The sequence below is a fragment of the Mustela nivalis genome, assembly GCF_964662115.1.
Source record: "Mustela nivalis genome assembly, chromosome: 8".
Lineage (NCBI taxonomy): Eukaryota > Metazoa > Chordata > Mammalia > Carnivora > Mustelidae > Mustela > Mustela nivalis.
The window spans coordinates 40,628,847-40,649,020 of NC_139027.1; the positions used below are offsets into that span (position 1 = coordinate 40,628,847).

At 37.4% G+C, this 20,174-nt stretch overlaps 1 protein-coding gene across 5 annotated transcripts in view; it reads right to left on the reverse strand.

The window, feature by feature from the left end:
* DNAH6 (dynein axonemal heavy chain 6) overlaps positions 1-20,174 on the reverse strand; it is a 220,051-nt gene that overhangs the window by 44,599 nt on the left and 155,278 nt on the right. For all 5 annotated transcript variants that reach the window (XM_082743451.1, XM_082743452.1, XM_082743450.1 and 2 more), the window contains 3 exons: positions 19,030-19,165; positions 15,080-15,249; positions 8,912-9,102 (listed from right to left, as the gene is read on the reverse strand). In XM_082743451.1, coding sequence (XP_082599577.1) covers positions 8,912-9,102; positions 15,080-15,249; positions 19,030-19,165 — 497 coding nt within the window. The remainder of the gene's footprint in view (positions 1-8,911; positions 9,103-15,079; positions 15,250-19,029; positions 19,166-20,174) is intronic.

A 20,174-nucleotide genomic window follows, 5' to 3' on the forward strand; every position in this document is an offset into this window, starting at 1 on the left:
CCCAAGACCATTTGTTGAGGAGACTGTCTTATTTCCATTGGACATTCTTTCCTATTTTATTGAAGATTAGTTGACCATAGAGTTGAGGGTCCATTTCTGAGCTCTCTATTCTGTACCATGGATGTGTGTGTCTGTTTTTGTGCCAGTACCATACTGTCTTGATGACAGCTTTGTAATAGAGCTTGAAGTCTGGAATTGTGATGCCACCAACTTTGGATTTCTTCTTCAACATTCCTCCGGGTCTTTTCTGGTTCCATATAAATTTAAGTATTATTTGTTCCATTTCGTTGAAAAAAATGAATGGTATTTTGATGGGATTGCATTAAACATGTAGATTGCTTTAGGTAGCATAGACATTTTCACAATATTTGTTCTTCCAATCCATGAGCATAGAATGTTTTTCTATTTCTTTGTGTTGTGCTCAATTTCTTTATGGTTTTTGAGTATGGTTTCTTTGCCTCTTTGGTTAGGTTTATTCCTGGGTATCTTATGGTTTGGGGTGCAATTGTAAATGGGATTGACTTCTTAATTTCTCTTTCTTCTGCCTTGCTGTTGGTGTATAGAAATGCAACTGATTTCTGTGCATTGATTTTATATCCTGACACTTTGCTTAATTCTTGTATGAGTTCTAGCAGTTTTGGAGCAGAGTGTTTTGGGCTTTCCACATCAAGTATCATATCATCTGCAAAGAGTGAGAGTTTGACTTCTTCTTTGCTGATTAGGATGCCTTTTATTTCTTTGTTGTCTGATTGCTGAGATGAGTACTTCTAGTACTTATGTTGAAGAGCAGTGGTGATAGTGAATATCCTGCTGTGTTCCTGACCTTAGGGGAAAAGCTCGTAATTTTTCCCCATTGAGAATGATATTCACTATGGGTTTTTCATAGATGGCTCTGATGATATTGAAGTATGTACCCTCTATCCCTACACTGTGGAGAGTTTTGATCATGAAGGGATGTTGTACTTTGTCAAATGCTTTTTCAGCATCTATTGAGAGTATCATATGGTTCTTGTTCTTTCTTTTACATTAATTGTACATATTATATTGTACAATTAATTATATACATTAATTGTATATCAATCATATAATTGTATGATTATAATCAATCATATTGATTGATTTACAGATGTTGAGCAACCTTGCAGCCCAGGAATAAATCCCACTTGGTCGTGGTGAATAATCCTTGTAATGTAGTGTTGGATCCTACTGGCTAATGTTTTGGTGAGAATTTTTATATCCATGTTCATCAAGGATATTGGTTTGTAATTCTCCTTTTTGATGGGGTCTTTGGCTGGTTTTGGGATCAGGGTAATGCTGGCCTCATAAAATGAGTTTGGAAGTTTTCCCTCTATTTCTATTTTTTGGAACAGTTTCAGGAGAATAGGTATTAATTCTTTTTTAAATGTTTGGTAGAATTCCCCTGGGAAGCCATCTGGCCCTGAGCTCTTGTTTGTTGGGAGATTTTTGATGACTGCTTCAATCTCCTTACTGGTTATGGGTCTGTTCAGGTTTTCCATTTCTTCCTGGTTCAGTTTTGGTAGTTTATATGTCTCTAGGAATGCATCCATTTCTTCCAGATTGTGAAATTTGCTGGTGTATAATTGCTCATAATATGTTCTTATAATTGTTTGTATTTTTTTGGTGTTGGTTGTGATCTCTCCTCTTTCACTCATGATTTTATTAATTTGGGTCCTTTCACTTCTCTTTTTGATAAGTCTGGCCAGGGGTTTATTAATCTTATTAATTCTTTCAAAGAACCAGCTCCTAGTTTCATTGATTTGTTCTACTGTTCTTTTGGTTTCTATTTCATTGATTTCTGCTCTGATCCTTATTATTTCTCTTCTCCTGCTGGGTTTAGGCCTTCTTTGCTGTTCTTTGTCCAGCTCCTTTAGGTGTCAGATTAGGTTGTGTATTTGAGATCTTTCTTGTTTCTGGTGAAAGGCTTGTATCGCTATATTTTTTCCTCTCAGGACTGCCTTTGCTGTGTCCCAAAGATTTTGAACAGTTGTGTTCTCATTTTCATTTGTTTCCATGAGTTTTTAAAAATTCTTTGATTTCCTGGTTGATGCACTCATTCTTAAGTACAATGCTTTTTAGCCTCCATGTATTTGAGTTCTTTCCAACTTTCCTCTTGTGATTGAGTTCTAGTTTCAAAGCCTTGGTCTTAAAATATGTGGGAATGATCCCAATCGTTTGGTACCAGTTGAGACCTGATTTGTGACCCAGGATGTGATCTGTTCTGGAGAATGTTCCATGTGCACTAGAAAAGAATGTGTGTTCTGTTGTTTTGGAATGGAATGTTCTGAATATGTCCCTCTGGCCCAGTGTGTCATTTAAAGACTTTATTTAACCTTGTTGATCTTTTGCCTAGATGATGTGTCCATTTCATCAAGGAGGGTGTGAAAATTCCCTACTATTATTGTATAATTGTCAGTGTGCTTCTTTGATTTTGGTATTAATTGGTTTATATAATTGGCAGCTCCCATGTTAGGGGCATTTATATTTAAAACTGTAGATCTTCTTGGAAATATCCTTTATGTATGATATAAGTCCTTCCTCATCTCTTATTATAACCTTTGGCTTAAAATCTAATTTATCTGATATAAGGATTGCCACCCCAGCTTTCTTTTGATGTCCATTAGCATGGTAAATTGTTTTCTACCCCCTCACTTTAAATCTGGAAGTGTCTTTGGATCTAAAATATGTTTCTTGCAGATAGCATATCAGTGGGTCTTGTTTTTTATCCATTCTGATACCCTGTCTTTTTATTGGGGCATTTAGCCCATTTACATTCAAGGTAACTACTGAAAAATATGGATTTAGTGCCATTGTGTTGCCTGTAAGGTGACTGTACTATACATTTTTTTTCTGTTCCTTTCTCGTCTGTTACTTTTAGGCTCTCTTTGCTTACAGGACCCTTTCAATATTTCCTGTAGGGCTGGTTTGGTGTTTGCAAATTCTTCTTACTAATGTCCACATTGATTAGGTCCCTAGCTATCAGCACTGCCTGTTGTTCTTTTTTTTTTTTTTGAGGTGAGTTTTCCACCTTGTCATTTTTCCAGGTAAGAATAGATGAATGAGAGCACAAAATCCAAAAAGGGTAGCAATGACCCCAGAAAAATATATACTAACCAAATCAGAAGAGACCCGAAAGGAAGGGGGGACAAAAGGGGAGAAGAAAGAAACAAAATATATATATGTATATATATGTGTGTGTAGGTTTGTATGTGTTTATATATGTGTGTGTGTGTGTGTGTGTGTGTGTGTGTGTGTGTATGTGTATATATATATATATATAAATATATAAAGACTGGTGAATAGAACAGAGCCACACACTTGATTTTGGGTGTATTTTGGTCTGTTAGAAGAAACTGCATCCCAAAATTTTAAATAAAGAATAACATATATATACAAAAATAAGAAGAAACATGGTGAAGGGATGGAATGTAACTGTAAAGATGAAAATTTAAAAACATTCTAAAATAGGCATTGATAAGATAAGAAGTTGGTTGAAGAAAGAAAAAAAGGAGGAAAGAATGTGATGGCTGGAGACTAAAGCAAAACCATATGCTAGACTTAGTGTATATATTGGTCTGTTAGAAGAAACTGTATCCCAAAATTTTAAAGAAAAACATATATATATACACAAAAAATAAGGTTAAATGCAATGAAGGGATAGAATATGACTATAACAATAAAACTTAAAAAAGATTTTTAAAAAAGGTATTGATAAAATAATTCAAAAAGGTTAAGATACGATAGAGGAAAAATTTTTTTAAAATACAATAAGAAAAAAATAAAATTGAAAAAATGTAACTTTTAAAAGCTAAGGAATCGGGCACCTGGGTGGCTCAGAGGGTTAAGCCTCTGCCTTCGGCTCAGGTCATGATCTCAGGGTCCTGGGATCGAGTCCCGCATCGGGCTCTCTGCTCAGCGGGGAGCCTGCTTCCTCCTCTCTCTCTCTCTGCCTGCCTCTCTGCCTGCTTGTGATCTCTGTCTGCCAAATAAATAAATAAAATCTTTAAAAAAAAAAAAAAAAGCTAAGGAATCATGGGAAAGAAGCCATGAATTCTGTGTTGTATTCCCCTAGCTCTGGAGTTCTGTAGTTCTCATTGATTTGTGAACTTGGTCTTGGCTGGATGTCCTTTCACTTTCTGGGGGTGGGGCCTATTGCAGTGATTCTCAAATATCTTTGCTTGTGGTGGAATTGCACCCCTGTCCTGGGCCAGGCTACATAATATTGATTTTGCTCTCGGGACCTTTTGTTCCCTGAATGCTTTCCATAGTGCTTTTAGGACAGCAATAAAAACGTCGGCCTCCCAATCTCTGGCCCTGGAGGACCTGAGAGCTTGGGCCCCCACTCCTCAGTGTGCCCTCAGAAAAAAGCAGTCAGCCATTCTCATCTCCCTGGTCTCTGGCCATGCTCCAGCTCACCCGGCCTGTGACAGAGTGTTTTTATCCCTGGTATACAGCCCCATTTGGAATCTCCAAACCCAGCAGATTCCTGTAGCATGCTCCTGTGCCGATCCTCCTAGAGGAGGAAGGAGGGGGGTCTCCCTGGATCTGCCACTAGTGGGGTCCCTGCTTGAAGAGCAGTGGTCCAACCGTGCCTTGGGTCATGGTTTAAGGTAACCCTGAGCTGAGAGCCCCCTCCTCAGCTCCATCTCTGCTGCTGGCTTCCCCGCTTTGATACCTGGGAGTTTTGCTACACTCAGACACCCCTGGTCTTTTCCTGACCTTGCAGGTCCCGAAACCATACTGTCCCTGTGACGGCTCCACCTCCTGCTTAGCCTCTGGAGTAACTTCTCTTGGTGGAGCAGACTTCCAAAAATTCTGATTTTGTGCTCTGTTGCTTTACCACTTGCTGGGAGCCAGCCCCACCCCTGTGGTCTCTCTTCCCATATATCACCTTGATTCACTTCTCCACACATCCTAACTTCTAGGAAGTGATCACTTTTCTGTTCATAGAATTGCTGCTCTTCTCTTGGATATCCTGTTGAGTTTGTAAGTGTTCAGAATGTTTTGATAACTATCTAGCTGAATTCCTGGGATCCGATGATATTTAGGTGTCCTACTCTTCCTTCTTGCTCCTCGCCTCCCAGACTCTTGATTTCTGCTCAGGTTATGATCTTAGGGTCATGAGATCGAGCCCTGCATTGGGCCCCACACTGGGCGTGGAGCCTGCTTAGGATCCTCTTTCTGCTTTCCTCTTGCCCACAGTGCATGCATTTTCTCATTCTCTCTCTTAAAAAAAAAACCAAAAAACAAAAAACTAACAACTTAAAGAAAATCTACTTCTGGTGTTTTGGATCTTATCTATTGAATATATGTTTCTATATCATTAATTTCTGTTTTTACATTTTTTCCCTTCTATTAGTTTAATCATTACATTTTAGATTGCCCTTTGCCTAATACATGCACTTAAGCCTATAAATTTCCCTGTAATCCTAGCTTCAGATGCATCTCACTAGTTTTGATATATCTTCACCATTATTCTATTTAGTACATGTTTGAATTTCCATTTCAATATCTTCTTTGTCTGAAAACAATTTCATCTTAGCTTTGTTTAAAAAAATTTTTGACAATGGAGTGCCTGGATGGCTCAGTTGGTTAAGTGTCCCACTCTTGATCTCAGTCCAGTTCTTGATCTCAGGGTCACGAGATCAACACAGCATGAAGTCTACTTAAAGTACTGTTTTGAGAGGAATAAAATTCTATTTATCAGACAGTCACTGGCTTTCAGTACTTTGAATATACATTTTTGTGCCTTTCATTGTTTCTGCAGAGAAATCCGTCAACAGCTTACTTGCATCTTTGAAGATAATCTGTTTTTACTGTATTGTCTTTGTTTTTTCTACAATTTACTGTGATGGGTCTTGGTAGAATTGCTTTATAGATTCCAAGCTTTGTTAGTTGTGTACAATTGGTGTTTTTTTGTTTGTGGGTTTTTCCTATAAAAGTTGCTCTTTTAATCCCTAATATATATATATAGATATATATATATATCTATATATATATCTTGAATTATTTTATGTTTAATACATAGAAATATTTGAGACATACAAAAACTACAAAGTTAATATAATGAATATTCATGTACCTACAAACCAGTGTATGAAATAAAACACTGTTTACATGATCTGAACCTGCAGTGTCCTTGTCCACTTTTATCTCATTACCCAACCTTCACTTTCCAAGGTCACTGTTATCCTGGATTTGCTATAAGTTCCCTACCTTCCTTTATACTGTTACTGTAATTTTATGAATTCCTAAATAATATATAACATAATGTTTATATATTTTATCATACTTCTCCAATATTATATGGTTTTTCTACAATTTATTTTTTTGGTTCTGTATTAGTTCATGTACCTATCTGTATTGATATACATAATTCCATAATTCCATAATTCTAGTTTATTCATGGCTATAGTGTATTATATTCAATTTTATAAATATACCACAACTTGTATGATCATTTTTCTAGATGGACATTTTGGATGGTTCCACTGTTTTTTGTTATGTTTCTACAAATGTTCTTGAACACAGCTCCTTGCACCATGTGACTGATTTTATTCTAGGTTGCAGATTCAGTAATGATTTGTTGAGATGTAGGGGATGCCATTTTCAACTTTAACATACTGTTAACTCTTCAAATTGATTTTAACCAATTTTTTACTTTTGTAATATGGATGTTTCCATTGCTCCATACCTTTGCCCACCATTTTGCCAATTTCTTGGTATGAAAATGATATCTCCTTAATGGCTTTAATTTGTGGTATCCTAATTACTTGTAAGGACAGACATCTTTTCATATGCTTATCAGACATTTAGGTTTCTGTAGTTTTCTAATCTGAAAATTCCGGAAACTCTCCTGCTCATATTTTTTGTCTTTGTTTATATTGCACTGTTTTCTTCTTCTGAGATCAAGAGTTGGACACTTAACCAGGTGCTGAGCCGCCCAGTACTATTTTCTTTTTCTTATTAATTCACAGGAGCTTTTAACAGTTCCCTATACTAATTCTTTGTTAGGATTTCAGAACTATAGGCAAACAAATGACTAGGATCATAAATTTTATGTGTCAACTTGACTGGGTCACACGGTATCCAGATATTTGGCCAAACATTACTCTGGGTGAGCCTGTGAAGGTGTTTCTGGGTGAGATTAACATTTGAATGGGTAAACTGAGTAAAGCAGATTGCCCTCCTCAATGTTAATAGGCCCCATACAATCAATTGAAGACCTGAATAGAACAAAAATGCTCCTGCCTCTACAAATAAGTGAAACCATATGATAATTGACTCTCTCTGCCTGACTTATTTCACTCAGCATAATCTCTTCCAGTCCTGACTATGTTGCTACAAAAGTTGGGTATTCATCCTTTCTGATGGAGGCATAATACTTCATAGTGTATATGGACCACAACTTCACTTATTTGTGGAGCATAACAAATAGCATGGAGGACAAGGGGAATTAGAGAGGAAAAGGAGTTGAGGGAAATTGGAAGGGGAGGTGAACCATGAGAGACTATGAACTCTGAAAACAATCTGAGGGGTTTGAAGGGGGGAGTGGGAGGTTGGGGGAACCAGGTGGTGGGTATTGGAGAGGGCACGGATTGCATGGAGCACTGGGTGTGTTGCCAAAAAAAAAAAAAAAAAAAGGCTCCTGTCTGTCTGAATGGTGACATTGGTCTTTTCTGGCATTTGGATTCAGACGGAAACACTGGTTCTTGGGTGTTAAGCTTCCTGGCTTTCACACTAGAACTTATACCATTAGTTCTCCTGGTTTTTAGGCCTTTGCACTGGAACTATACATTGGCTCTCTTGGATTTATTTCCTCCTTGCTGATTTTGGGACTCTTTAGCCTCTATAATCACGTAAGCAAATTTCATATATATATATATATATATATATATATATATATATATATATAATATATATAAATATATATAAATATATATATATATATAAATATATATAAATATATATATATATAATAATTATATGTTATATATGTATATAAAACATAAAAGATTTTTTCTTTCCTTTCCATCTTTCTTTCTTTCCTCCTTCCTTCCTTTCTTCCCTCCCTCCTTTTCCTCCTTCCTCATTCCTTCTTTCCTCCTCTCCTCTACTCTCCTTTATTTTCCTAATTGGATCTGTTTCTCTGGAGAAGCCTGACTAGCGCAGACTATGAACTCCAAATGAACAGATAGGACCCAACATCTTATAATCTTACCAGGGAAAAGGCCAGACCAACTACTCCATGGGGGAGTAGCTGACACCTGTCAGGTGTCAAGGCTAGAAATTTCCTTGTAGATAAGAGACCTCTACCCTCCCCTGCCACCCGAGGTCTTATGCACTTCCCTACCCATCTGAACACCATTTTGGAGAGGACTGGGAGAAGAAGAAGTCAGGAAGACTGACCTTTTTTTGAGAGAGAAACCAAATCAGCTTACCCTGGATGCATTTAAAGTAAAGTAAATGTGTGAGTTTAAACTTACCCCTGCCCCTTTTACTCAGCAGGATAGAGGCTCATGAGAAAGAGGAGACTGATAATAGAACATAAGGAGCTCTGGAATTTTTTTGCACATTTCATATGGAGCAAATCAGTCCTTTTACAGTTATAGTAAGGTAACGTCTTAAAATACAAAAAAGTTTTAATCCATATTCCACTAGCTTATTATACATTTTGGATAATCTTCCCTTTATTCAAATAAAGTTTACATCTGCTTTTTATTATTTTTGACCCCATTTTAACAACAGACATAGCTAAATATTAATGTATCTTAATTTATTTAGTAAGGGATACCTAATGTGGGGATCTACACTCCACAGAGGGAAGAAAAAGGGCAAACTTTAACAAAGAGATGTTCATATGAATTATAAAAATGGCACAACATGACCTTACCTTTCTGAATACCCGCTGTCCCGGGCAAACCTCTGGAATGCACCCATAGGATCCGAGCCAGTGCTTAAGATAAATACCAGGGGAGTGTTATATGACATGTCTTGATATAGAGTGGGCAGGTCCACGGGTGGTGTCTCTATAAAGCGTTTTCCAAGATTTTCTATTACAAAGTCTGTAAGAGCAAAAACCACCTGAAAGTTGAAAAGAAAACCATTTAAAAAATAGTATGTTGGATGAGGGTCCTCCATAATTCTATCCTATTTCTCCCCTTCAGCTTCTCTGACAGGGTGTCCTGTTGTTCTGCACTCATTTTCTCTTGATTAGGTATCTTTCTTCCTACTGGATATAGGCACCATGTAGTTGCTAAAGGTCATGGTTCTCATGACCTTACGGAGCAAGCTGACTATTTGATGAAAGTCTCTTGTCATTCCATCCCTCTCCAGACCTGCTGTTGCCCCATCCTTGCCTTCTTTGGTCCCATCCTTCTCTCATTCTCATGGACTTTACTTTCAGTCCTTCCACTGTCTCTTTTTGCACTATCCCCACACCCCCCATCTTCTTTTTATCATACAATTAGGCTCTACTGTCTCCTATTCTTAAAACCAAAACAAAAGCCTTCCCTTGATTGCTGCTCCCCTCTCAGCTATTTCCTTTCTTTTTTTTCCCTTCATAAGCCAGCTTCTCAGAATTGACACCATATATTGTCTCCCCATCTTTTCCCCCATCTTCCTCTCTCATTTTACTCATCAGCCTCTTCTGATTTTTCTTGGGAACCAGCCTCAGCCTTGATGATCATATCCCTGACTGGCCACTTCCTACACCGATGTGTTTCCTTCACAGATCCTATCCTAGCTTGCTCACCCCATTCCTACTCTTGCAGACCCTCTCTAGCCCACATGAAGCCTTTGTATGAGATGGGAAAAGGTGTCCCTTCTTTAATATACTTGTCCCAGAAAGCTGTCATGATAAATATACAAAACAAATCTACGGTATCTACAATGCAAATGGCTCCCTTAAGTCTTGTGCAGTGCACATCCGGCACAACTGTAAGCAGCAGTCCTGCTTTAATGTTCTCCCTCCATTAGAATTGACATCACCTCATCCAAAAAATTTTGCATGTTTTCTGTTGCCATTGTTGCTGGGAGAGGGTACATCTCAACCTGGTTCAGGGCCATGGCCTTGGACTGTACTCTCCTGTGGCCAGTCTGGGAAAAGATGTTTACATACCCGTCCACTTAAGTGAGGATATAGTGTGGTACTAACTATAAAGGTGGCCTGGGCCAAAGGGCCAGCCCTGCAACAGGGCTAAGAGGGTTGGAGCTTAGTTTTAGCTATGTCATTGTGTGACTAAATGTAATTTCAACAGCAGTTTCTCATTATTATTTTGAAAAATATTTTTGATAGTATGATCTTTTTATTTGCTTTTTACTTTGACAAAAAGTGCTTAGAGTTTATAGTAAATAACAATGTACAAAGCACCAGTAATTTATTTCTTGGGGCTGTTATGTACATATAAAAGCAGTAACGCACTCATGAAATGTTTTTGAACTCAAAAAGTTGGAGAAATACTTCTTCCCACAGCTATGGTCTAGGGAGTTAGGCATTTCTTGAAGGCCACCCTCTGAAAATCCCATGTCTGGCTGCAGGATCAGAGACTTTCTAGTCTCTTCTCTCTTTATCACCAAGTCCTTTGCTAGGGGCTCCTCTCACTTTCTTTTTAAATTGAGTTTCCCAATTCTGACCTATGTGACTCCACTATGTCTTGCTTAGAACCGTTTTTGTGGCCTGTTGTTTGATCCTTAACAGGCTCTGGCTGAGGCCTCCAGAGCATTTTTTTAGTTCCTCTTCCCTATCGGAATCCATAGGGCATTTTAAAATTCAGGTGAATACTGTTTTGAAGGTACTGATGGGCCAATAGCATACAAATTCACTCTTGAGAGACTCTGTGTTTGAGAATCCTCTGCCTGTTGCTTTCATTGTGACAAGAAGGTAAGCTTTAAACATTTGGTAATGATGATCCCTTGTTCATCCTTCCTGAGTGGCCAAACCTCATTTAAGTTATAGTATATTAGATCATGGGTAAAGACCTGAGGTGTGGGGTGGCTACCACATTGTGTGTTATTTTAGAACACAAGTGCTCACACTTCTTATCATACTCAAGTTCTGTTTTTAAAAAAAGTGGTAAAATAGATATAAAATTTAGCATCTTAACCATTTTAAGCATATAGTTCATAAGTAAAATTGCATTCTTCTAACAGGTGTTTCTCAAATTGGAAAAGCCATGCAATTGTTGCTCTGAGAAAATTTCATCCTGGGTGACTGTCTACACTGTGGTTTTCGACAGGAAAAACCTGGCTCTCAAAGATACTGCCACCTTCCCAAGGTAGAGGAAGCCTGGACGGAAACACCAGGACTATTAGGGTTAGGGTTCTTGGTAGATTTAGCCTTGGAAATCAACAATGCTGCATGTGATGTGTCTTGATGTCCTCGTTCATCTGCTCTGAGAATGATCATTTCTCTTTATATATGTTTAATCACATTAAAGGAGGGGTTCACAAAATATGGTTTTCGGATCAGCATCAGCATCATGTGGGAAGCTATTAGAAATGCAGATTTTTAGCCTGTTGCCCAGACTTGCTGAATCAGAAACTCTGGGAAGTGGACCCCAGGTCTCTGTGCTTTACAAAAGCCTCTAGATGATTCTGATTCACACCAAAGTTTGAGAATACTGGTATATAGGACCTTTCTTAGCTTTGGTGTGGTGATGAATTATTGTCTATCAGGAAATCTTTATTCATCTCTGATGTAAATGATAATTTATTTTTTTCTCTTTCTAGTTCAAATTTCTAATAACCTTGTCCTGAACCATTCTTAGGGCTGATGCCAAAGAAAGAATTGTTGGAATGACAGGCATTCTACTTCCTGTTGCAGTTCTAATGACTCTATCACCTGGTTTACTTAAGTAAGTTTTACTTACTTAAAACTTTACTGGTTTTAATTTTAATTTAATTTTAATTTTAAGTTTTTTTAAGTAGACTCCAGGACCAGCATGGAGTCCAATGTAGGGCTTGAACTCACAACCCATAGATCAAGACTGGAGCTGAAATTAAGAGTCAGATGCTCAACCAACTGAGCCACCCAGGCACTTCTACTTAAGAGTTTTTTGAAATGAAGTTTCATCAGTAGATCCAAACATGCTATTTCTGAAGGAGGCTGAATTTTATGCAAGCTTGCAGTACTTCACACAAGCCACTGTGCTGGAACATCCTTTTTCTCCCAAAGGAGCAATTGACTCTGCCATTTAGAAACACTGGATACCCAGTGGGCTTTGCTTGTGAACAGACCTGGGAACAACAGTCTCTAATTGCACAGATCTTATATCTGGTTTTGTCCTTGTTCTAAGGCTTTCTCAGATTTTCTTTTTCTCTGGGCAGGGGAATCCAGATCTTTAGAACTTGGATTCTTTTCTCTGGAACCCCAATTTCTTTAGCAAGTCATTCTCTGGAATCAGTACCATGGTAAGGGTTGTTCCCAAATGCCTTGATCAGTGTATCTGTTTGAGAGTAGGTGTAGCTGGGATAACATTGTCATGCTTGGCTCTTTTCTTCAGGGTGACTTTGTTGGTGGTCTTGATTGATTCTGGTCCCTGTCCTCTTCAGAGTCCATATCTAGCTCTTCATTTCTGAAACCCAATCCAAATTCCAGACTCCTCCATGTTGATTTATAAAGCAAGTTTAATTCGATAGTATAACACAAGGAAGGTCTTTGGTTGAATGTATTAATAAGAATTTTCAGTTAATCCTCTGTGAAGTTAGTATGACTGTATCTGTCATTTACAGATTTGATCACATTTACAGAACCGTCCTGGGACATTTTGTGAGAGCCGTGGTGTTCAAGAATGTAACTTTTTTTTATTATGAAAATTTCAGGTACATATAAAGTCAGAGATTAATGAATTTGATGTTTTATCCAGTTTTAATAGTTGCTAAGAAAAGGCCAATCTTGTTTCATTGATATACCCACCTACTCCCCCACTCCTTAGGATTTTTTTGAAGCAAATCTCATGTGTCATATTATCTCATCCACAACATATGTCCCTATAATAAAAGGACTCTTTAGAAAACATATAACCATGGTACCATAATGACATCTAAATAATTAACAATAATTCCTTAACATCACTAAATATCTAGTCAGTGTTTACCTTCTCCTAATGAAATTATAAATGCCTGTGTGTGTTTAAATATAGTATATTTAAATCAGGATCTAAATAAAACTTATATGTAGAGATCAGTTGGTTTGTCTAAGTCTCTTTGGATCTATTAAGTTTCACCCTTCATCTCCTTTTCCCCCTTGTAAAAACAAACAAACAAACAGACAAAATGTGTTGTTGCTGAAGAAGCCAGACTGAATGTCTGGCAAATTTTCTTAGAGTCTAGAATTTCTTAGCCTCAATGTCTTAATCTTTAAAACTCCTCCTTCTTTGGGGCTCTTGTTACTTAAGCATCCTTTCATCTTTTGTCAGCATCTAGTCTGGTAGCCACTGTCCCATAGTCACTGAAGATTTTCCACCTGGGTCATAGACTTACTCTCTATTACATATCTATTCCAGTGATTTCTCAACTGTGTCCCAGGACCACCATCTCGTTGGGGGGCACGTGGCCATCCAACTTCCTAACCTCACAGTTTCTTGTCCTCTAACTCCAGTACGCACCATTTCTTCTCTTCCTCAGTCACCCACACCCATGGCCACCCTCAGGATATTGTCATCACTCGGAACTATGCATTAGAAACTAACCCAATGTTGGTTACAACTCTAATGTTCTTCTAGCTACACCTCTAGTCCAGCTACATCTTCTCCCAAAGAAACTTCAAGGTTTTTCCTTTTCTCTCAGTCTAGAAGCCCTTTCTTTCTAGTACTACTTTAGACAACAGTCTCAATTGCATCCCTGTCTCCTCTATTCTTCTACTGCAATCAGCTGTGGCTCAGGCCAACCCCACAACTTCTGTGTTCCTATAGGGAAGGCAGAAAATCCTTCAACAGAGCATCAGTATCTCCCAATTATGCTTACTCTTTCTTCAGTTAGTTTTCTCCTTCTCATTTCTCATAGGAACAACCATACTTTTTCTCCAGAGCCTCCTGAAACTCATCACTAGAATTATCATCAGAGACACCAGGAATTATATATAAAAACTGGAACTGTCTGCAATGCTTCATTCTATTGATAACTTGGGCTGTACTGAAACTTTATACCTCCTTGGTTTCCATGTCACTTTTTTCTCCTAGTGTTCTTTGTGCCCTGATGACTATTCCTTTTCATCCTTTCTTTCTGCCTTTTAAAAGCTGGTGCTCCTCAGGGTTTCATCCTTTGTTCACCTGTCCTCTTATTTTATTATGCATTCTTCCTATGTGTCTAAAAACTTGCATGGTTTTAATTCCCAGCTCAATGCTGATGACTCCCCAACTCTCTATTTCTAGCCTATATTTCTCTCTAGAGTTTTCTACCTACATATTAATTGGTCTCTAAACTGCTATCTACTCTCATAACTGGCAGACTCAGTAACACCTTTCTGTGACATGCTTCTCCTTTCACACTTGCTTAGTTGTTGATACAGCTATCCCCTATGGCACCCAAGCAGATATTGAGAGCCATACCAATTGTCTAATCTCCAAATTCCTCTCCATCACTTCAACCTACCATCTCTATCCTAATTCAGGGTGCCATAATTTTTTGCAGAGATCAGTCCAACAATCTTCAAACTGGCCTTGGTGACTATGGTTTTGTTCTCTTCAAATGCCTTCTTTCCAAAGGCATTGTTGTTGCGAAGATCTGAAAGGCCCATCAATTCCCTGCTAATGCCCCCACCTGCAACCCCCACATCAGACCACTGTCCTCTCTGGAGAGCACAAGTCCTTAACAGCGCATGTTAGGAAAGGATAACCAGGTTCCTGGCTGGTTCTCTAGCCTTTTCTTTCTTCATTTTCTATATAAAACACTATTTTCTATTAATAACACAGAGTCTCTATTTCTTAGAACCTTCTCCCAAACTTGACCATTGTTACTCTCTAAACAAATAAATCTAATCAGTTATGAATCATAACTGGCTGATGAACATTAGCAGAAATAACCATAACATAGTACTTTAATTAAAAAAAAAAGATCCTACCTTCTCTTCTTTACAACATTTGATGAGAATTAGCTTTTGGAAAGAACTTAATACTGGATGCCAAGAATTATGGCTTTTGATCTCTTTTTCTTGTGTCATGAGTTCCTCTTCCGCCTTCATTTTAGAATAGCCTTCCCATTCAACTGGGTTAATGTAAGTCTCAAAAGATCCTGGAAACACAATTTTAAAAATATACTTTAATTAGAATTGGTTTGACTTAGAAATTAAATAAGTATATTTGGTAATTTAAAAATCTCTACATTTCCTATCTAAATCTAAATACATTTACTATCTAAATCTCTATATTTACTATCTACTATTTATTAAATGTAAATATGTTAATCCCCCCTACCCAACCTAATTAAAAAGAATTTAAAATTGGGTCAGAAAACAAACTCAACAGCAAAACTTACAAAAACCAAAGCTAAAACAAAAAAACCACAATAAACAAAGAGGTTAAAAATAAAAGGATGCATAGAGACACACTAATAAAATGTGAGCAAAAAGAAAATTGAAGTGATAAGAGTAACCATGAATAAATTAGAATTCAAGGCAAATGTAATTAAATGGGATGAAATAGGTTAAGTTAATTAAAATACAAACCCCATGATAAAAACAATAAAACAAACCTATATGTGTCAGATAATATTGAAAGAATACATCAAGCCGTCACTGCTGGAGGTAGAGGAAAAATACAAAACATAGTGGTGGTCAGAAATAATACACAATTATCAGCCTATGACAGATGAAGCAAACTGAAAGCTCTGGAAGATATAATTTGTATAATATAAATAACATATGAATTAATGGACATATATACAACTTTATGTCCCAGTAAATAGAATATGTTTCTCCCTCTCTGCCATGGATTACTTATAAGAAATGGGCCTCACATGAGGGTTAAGATCTCAATGAGGCTTAAATTTCAAGCTAGAAAACCACTTTCTCCAGCTGGTCCCTACTGGGATTCTCCTCTGAGTGTCTAGTAATGAGGAAGTGTCAACTAGAGGAAGTGTCAACTAAAGAGGAAGTGTCAGCTAGAAACGTAGTGACAGTTGAGCCTATGGCCCTGGAGGAGTGTGCACTTCTGTGAGACTTCTAGTTTCTATATGGAATACAGACAGTTACATGGTACAAGACCACAGGGCATAGCACATGATCACTGTGGTGGTATTCTGAGGACTAGAGAGTAGAACCATCTCTTTTAAAAAGACTTCTTTTTCTGGAGGTTCTCATTATTTATTGTATAATCTCTAGGATTCTGGCCAAGGTAGAGGATAAGAGAATATATTTTAAATAACCCAATAGGACATGAAGCACTTAGAAACCATCAAAGACAAAAGATTAAGGTAATTAGGAAGCTTTTGAAGGCAAGAATGACATTGGAATTAATTATTAAAGGTCATCTAAGGTCACCTGCAAAGATCTAGAGCTCATTTATAGAACACAAGCCATCCTACCACACATGTACAAACTTTCACAACTGTGCAGGATTTCCAGAATAAACCCTGAAATTTAACAAATGAAAGCAGGAAAATTGTTATGAATAGCTGAAATTTTAGTCCCAACTGACAGGGACAACACCTGGTGCCTTTTGTCTAGATATTATGAGCTGTTTCCAGAATTACTTTGCCTTCTGGCCTCCATCCTGCCCCTCCATCCCTTCATTCTTTGTCTTTGTGTTTCAGAGGCTCCAGTTAGCTCTTTCTGCTTTGGTTCTGTCCCTAAATGGTCATCTCTAAGTTTCTCCTATTAAGTGGTTTTCTTTTTGTCTTCTACCTCTATCTCTAGCTGCCTTGTTTGACCAGTCCACAACATAGAAACCTCATTTTTATTTGATGTATTTATTGAAAATCATTTCATTTTTTCTAGTCTTTATCTAGAAGTCAAACAAGTATATTTTGATCCTAGAAATTCTGGTCCATGTAGACTTTAAATCACCACACTTACTGGTTGAATAAATATTCATATTACAAGTATAAGAGTGATCATATTACAAGTATAAGACTGGAACTAGAACACAGAACTTCAAATAAGTATGGGCTAATAAAAGAAGGCTAGAAAGAAGAAAAAATAATTAAAGCAAAGACAAAGGCTGCCAAGAAAAAAAAATCTCCACAAAATAAAGATGATAGAAGTAAGTCCATACAGATCGGGGCTTCTCAGTCTCGCTACGATGGGCATTTGGGGCCAAGTGCTTATCTGTTCTGGAGGATTGTTCTAGTGTTGCAGGATGTTTAGCCACATCCTTGGTTTCTACCTCTGAGATGCCAGGACTACCACCCCAGACCATAATGTCCAGACACTGCCAAATGTCCCCTGGGAGACAAAAACCTTTACCAGTTGAGAGCCCCTGAAGTGGATCAATAACACTAATAAATATGGAATTAAAACTTTCCTGTTAAAAAAAGAGTCTTTAAAGAGAGACTCTTGCACTGTTCAAAACAACAAAATTCCACTAAAGATATACCAAAAACATGCTAATCACACAAAAGAGTTAAAAAAATAAAGAGTATGGAAATACATAGAGGGGGAAAACTAACCAAGAGAATTGTGCTATAATTACATTAATATTAGAGAATATATTTTAAGGCAAAAAAAAACTCTTTAAAGAGGAATATTATTAGTTATTTAAAAAAAATTATTTATTTGAATGGGGTAGAGGCAGAGGGAGAAAGAGAGAAAATCTTCAAACAGACCCCACACTAAGCTTGGGGTGTGATCTCATGAATGATGACAGAGTTGAACGCTTAACCCACTGAGCCACCCAGGTGTACCTGGAGGAATATTATTTAATAAAAAAAGAATGATTTACTGGAAGATAATAATCCTAAGCCTATTTATACTGAATAGCATAGTTTCACAGGATATGATAGGGAAAATTTTGGAATTTCAAAGAGAAGTTGGCAATCATAGTTGTACCTCTCTTAGAAACTGACAGATCAAGTATAATAAACATTAATAAAATAAATACCACAATAAGTTTGAGCTAAAGGTCACATATGGGCTCTTCTTTTTAAGAAAACACACATGGAACATTATATGAAGTCTGAAATCTAAATAAATTACGAAGAGAGATGCCTGGGTAGCTCAGTGGGTTAAGCATCTGCCTTCAGCTCAGGTCGTGATCTCAGGGTTCTGGGATCAAGTCCTGCATCAGACTTCCTGCTCAGCAGGGAGCCTGCTTCTCCCTCTGCCTATCAGTCCCCCTGCTTGTGCTTGCATACAAGTTTTCTCTCTCTGACAAATAAATAAAACCTTAAAAAAATTACAAAGAATCCATTTCATGCAACCCATGAGTATAATTTCCATAACAATTATGTTATAATTATATTTATAATTTAATTATAAATTATAAACAATAAAAAGAGTTCCCCCAAATCCTAAATGTTTTCAAACTAAAAGTGTACTTTTAGAACTGACAGGACTACATATTAAAACTTTGGGGTAAAATTAACATTGAATGTTATAATTCAGAGCACTACCTCTGAGGAAGAGGAGAAGGGTCCTGTGATGGAGAGGATTCTGGGAGGCTGGTACTATTCTAGTTTCTGATTTGGGTGGTGGCTCATAAACTGAGCCACACAGATGCCCCAAGTTGTACCATTTTGATTTGTGCACTTTTCCATATGTATGTAATCCTTCAGTGAAAAGTTAAAAAACAAAACAACAACCAGAAAACCTATGGGATGCAGCTAAGGTAATTCTTTGAAGTAAGTATATCCCCTTAAAATGAAGATAACAGTAAATATAAAATCTTGGAAATTCATGGGCTAAGCATTCAACTCAAGCATTCAATTGGGAAAGAAAGTAGTTCACATTTTCTTAATAATGAAGAAATTTCCTAGTGAAAAATATTGATATAGAAGAAGAGGTTAAGGGAGACATCAAAGTCAGGATTTACAAGCTTGTTTACAATTCCCCACAGCATATCCTTTTTGACATATTACCTATTCGTATAGAAATAGGATGTAACAGTATATATTGTGTGAGTCCTTCAAAAACTCCAAACAATTCTTCTAAGTCACAGCATGCAAACCACATGGCAGGATGTAGCCAGGGAACGTCAGGCTTGGGTGGGCGTTCCTATTAGAAGACAGAAAGAAAATGAGTAATAATTCACAAAGACAGCCACAAAATAGGTTTTCTCCTTGTCTCAGTGAAAAAGCAAGCTCCAACAGCATGTTAAAAATAACTATTTGCCTAGGACAAGGAACTAGATAGGGTGAGACGGAAAGGATGTTGAACCAGTTCTACCTGTAGCCCTTTGCTCAGAAGTGCAGCTGGTGAAGGCTTTCCAGGGTGACATTTGTGGAAAGCAGTTCATCTGGTGAAGGGTTAACATTAAATGTGTGAAGCTGACTTCTAGTCTGTGCCCCAACTCATCACTCCAGTCTCTTCCCACCCTCCAGAGAGTCTTCTGTTTTTTTTCCCATGAAGACTAGCTTCATGGCACTATTCCATGGAGCACTTACATGTAGGTGAACAGTTTTAAAAGAGAGAAACAGCTGGGATCACAGGCTGAAACGAATCCTTTGAAAATTTCCTGAATATTTGGCCGAGGTTCTATACTACATTTTTAAGTAGATTTACTGAGATACAATTCACATACCATGTAATTCATCCATTTAAAGCATACAATCCAATGTCTTTTAGTAAATTCATAGACTGGTACAACCATCAATACAGTGAATTTTAGAACATTTCCTCTCCTCAAAAAAACCCCCAGATATTTTTTAGCTACTAGCCTCCTATCTTCCCATGCCCCGAGCATAAACAACTACTAAACTGCTTTCTGTCTCTACAGATGTGTCTATTCTGGAAACATCATATAGATCAAATTTCATAATACATAGTCTTTTGTGACTGCCTGCTTTTGCTTGGTTTAATGTTTTGAAGGTTTACTCACGTTGTGATACATATCAGTACTTCATTCCTCTTTATGGTTGAATAATATTCTATTGTGATGAGCAGACAACATTTTGTTTACTCACTCATCAGTTGATGGACATTGGGGTTGTTTCCACCTTGTTGGTTACTATGAATAATGCTGCTAGGATATTAATGTCCAAATTTTTGGATGGACATGTTTTCA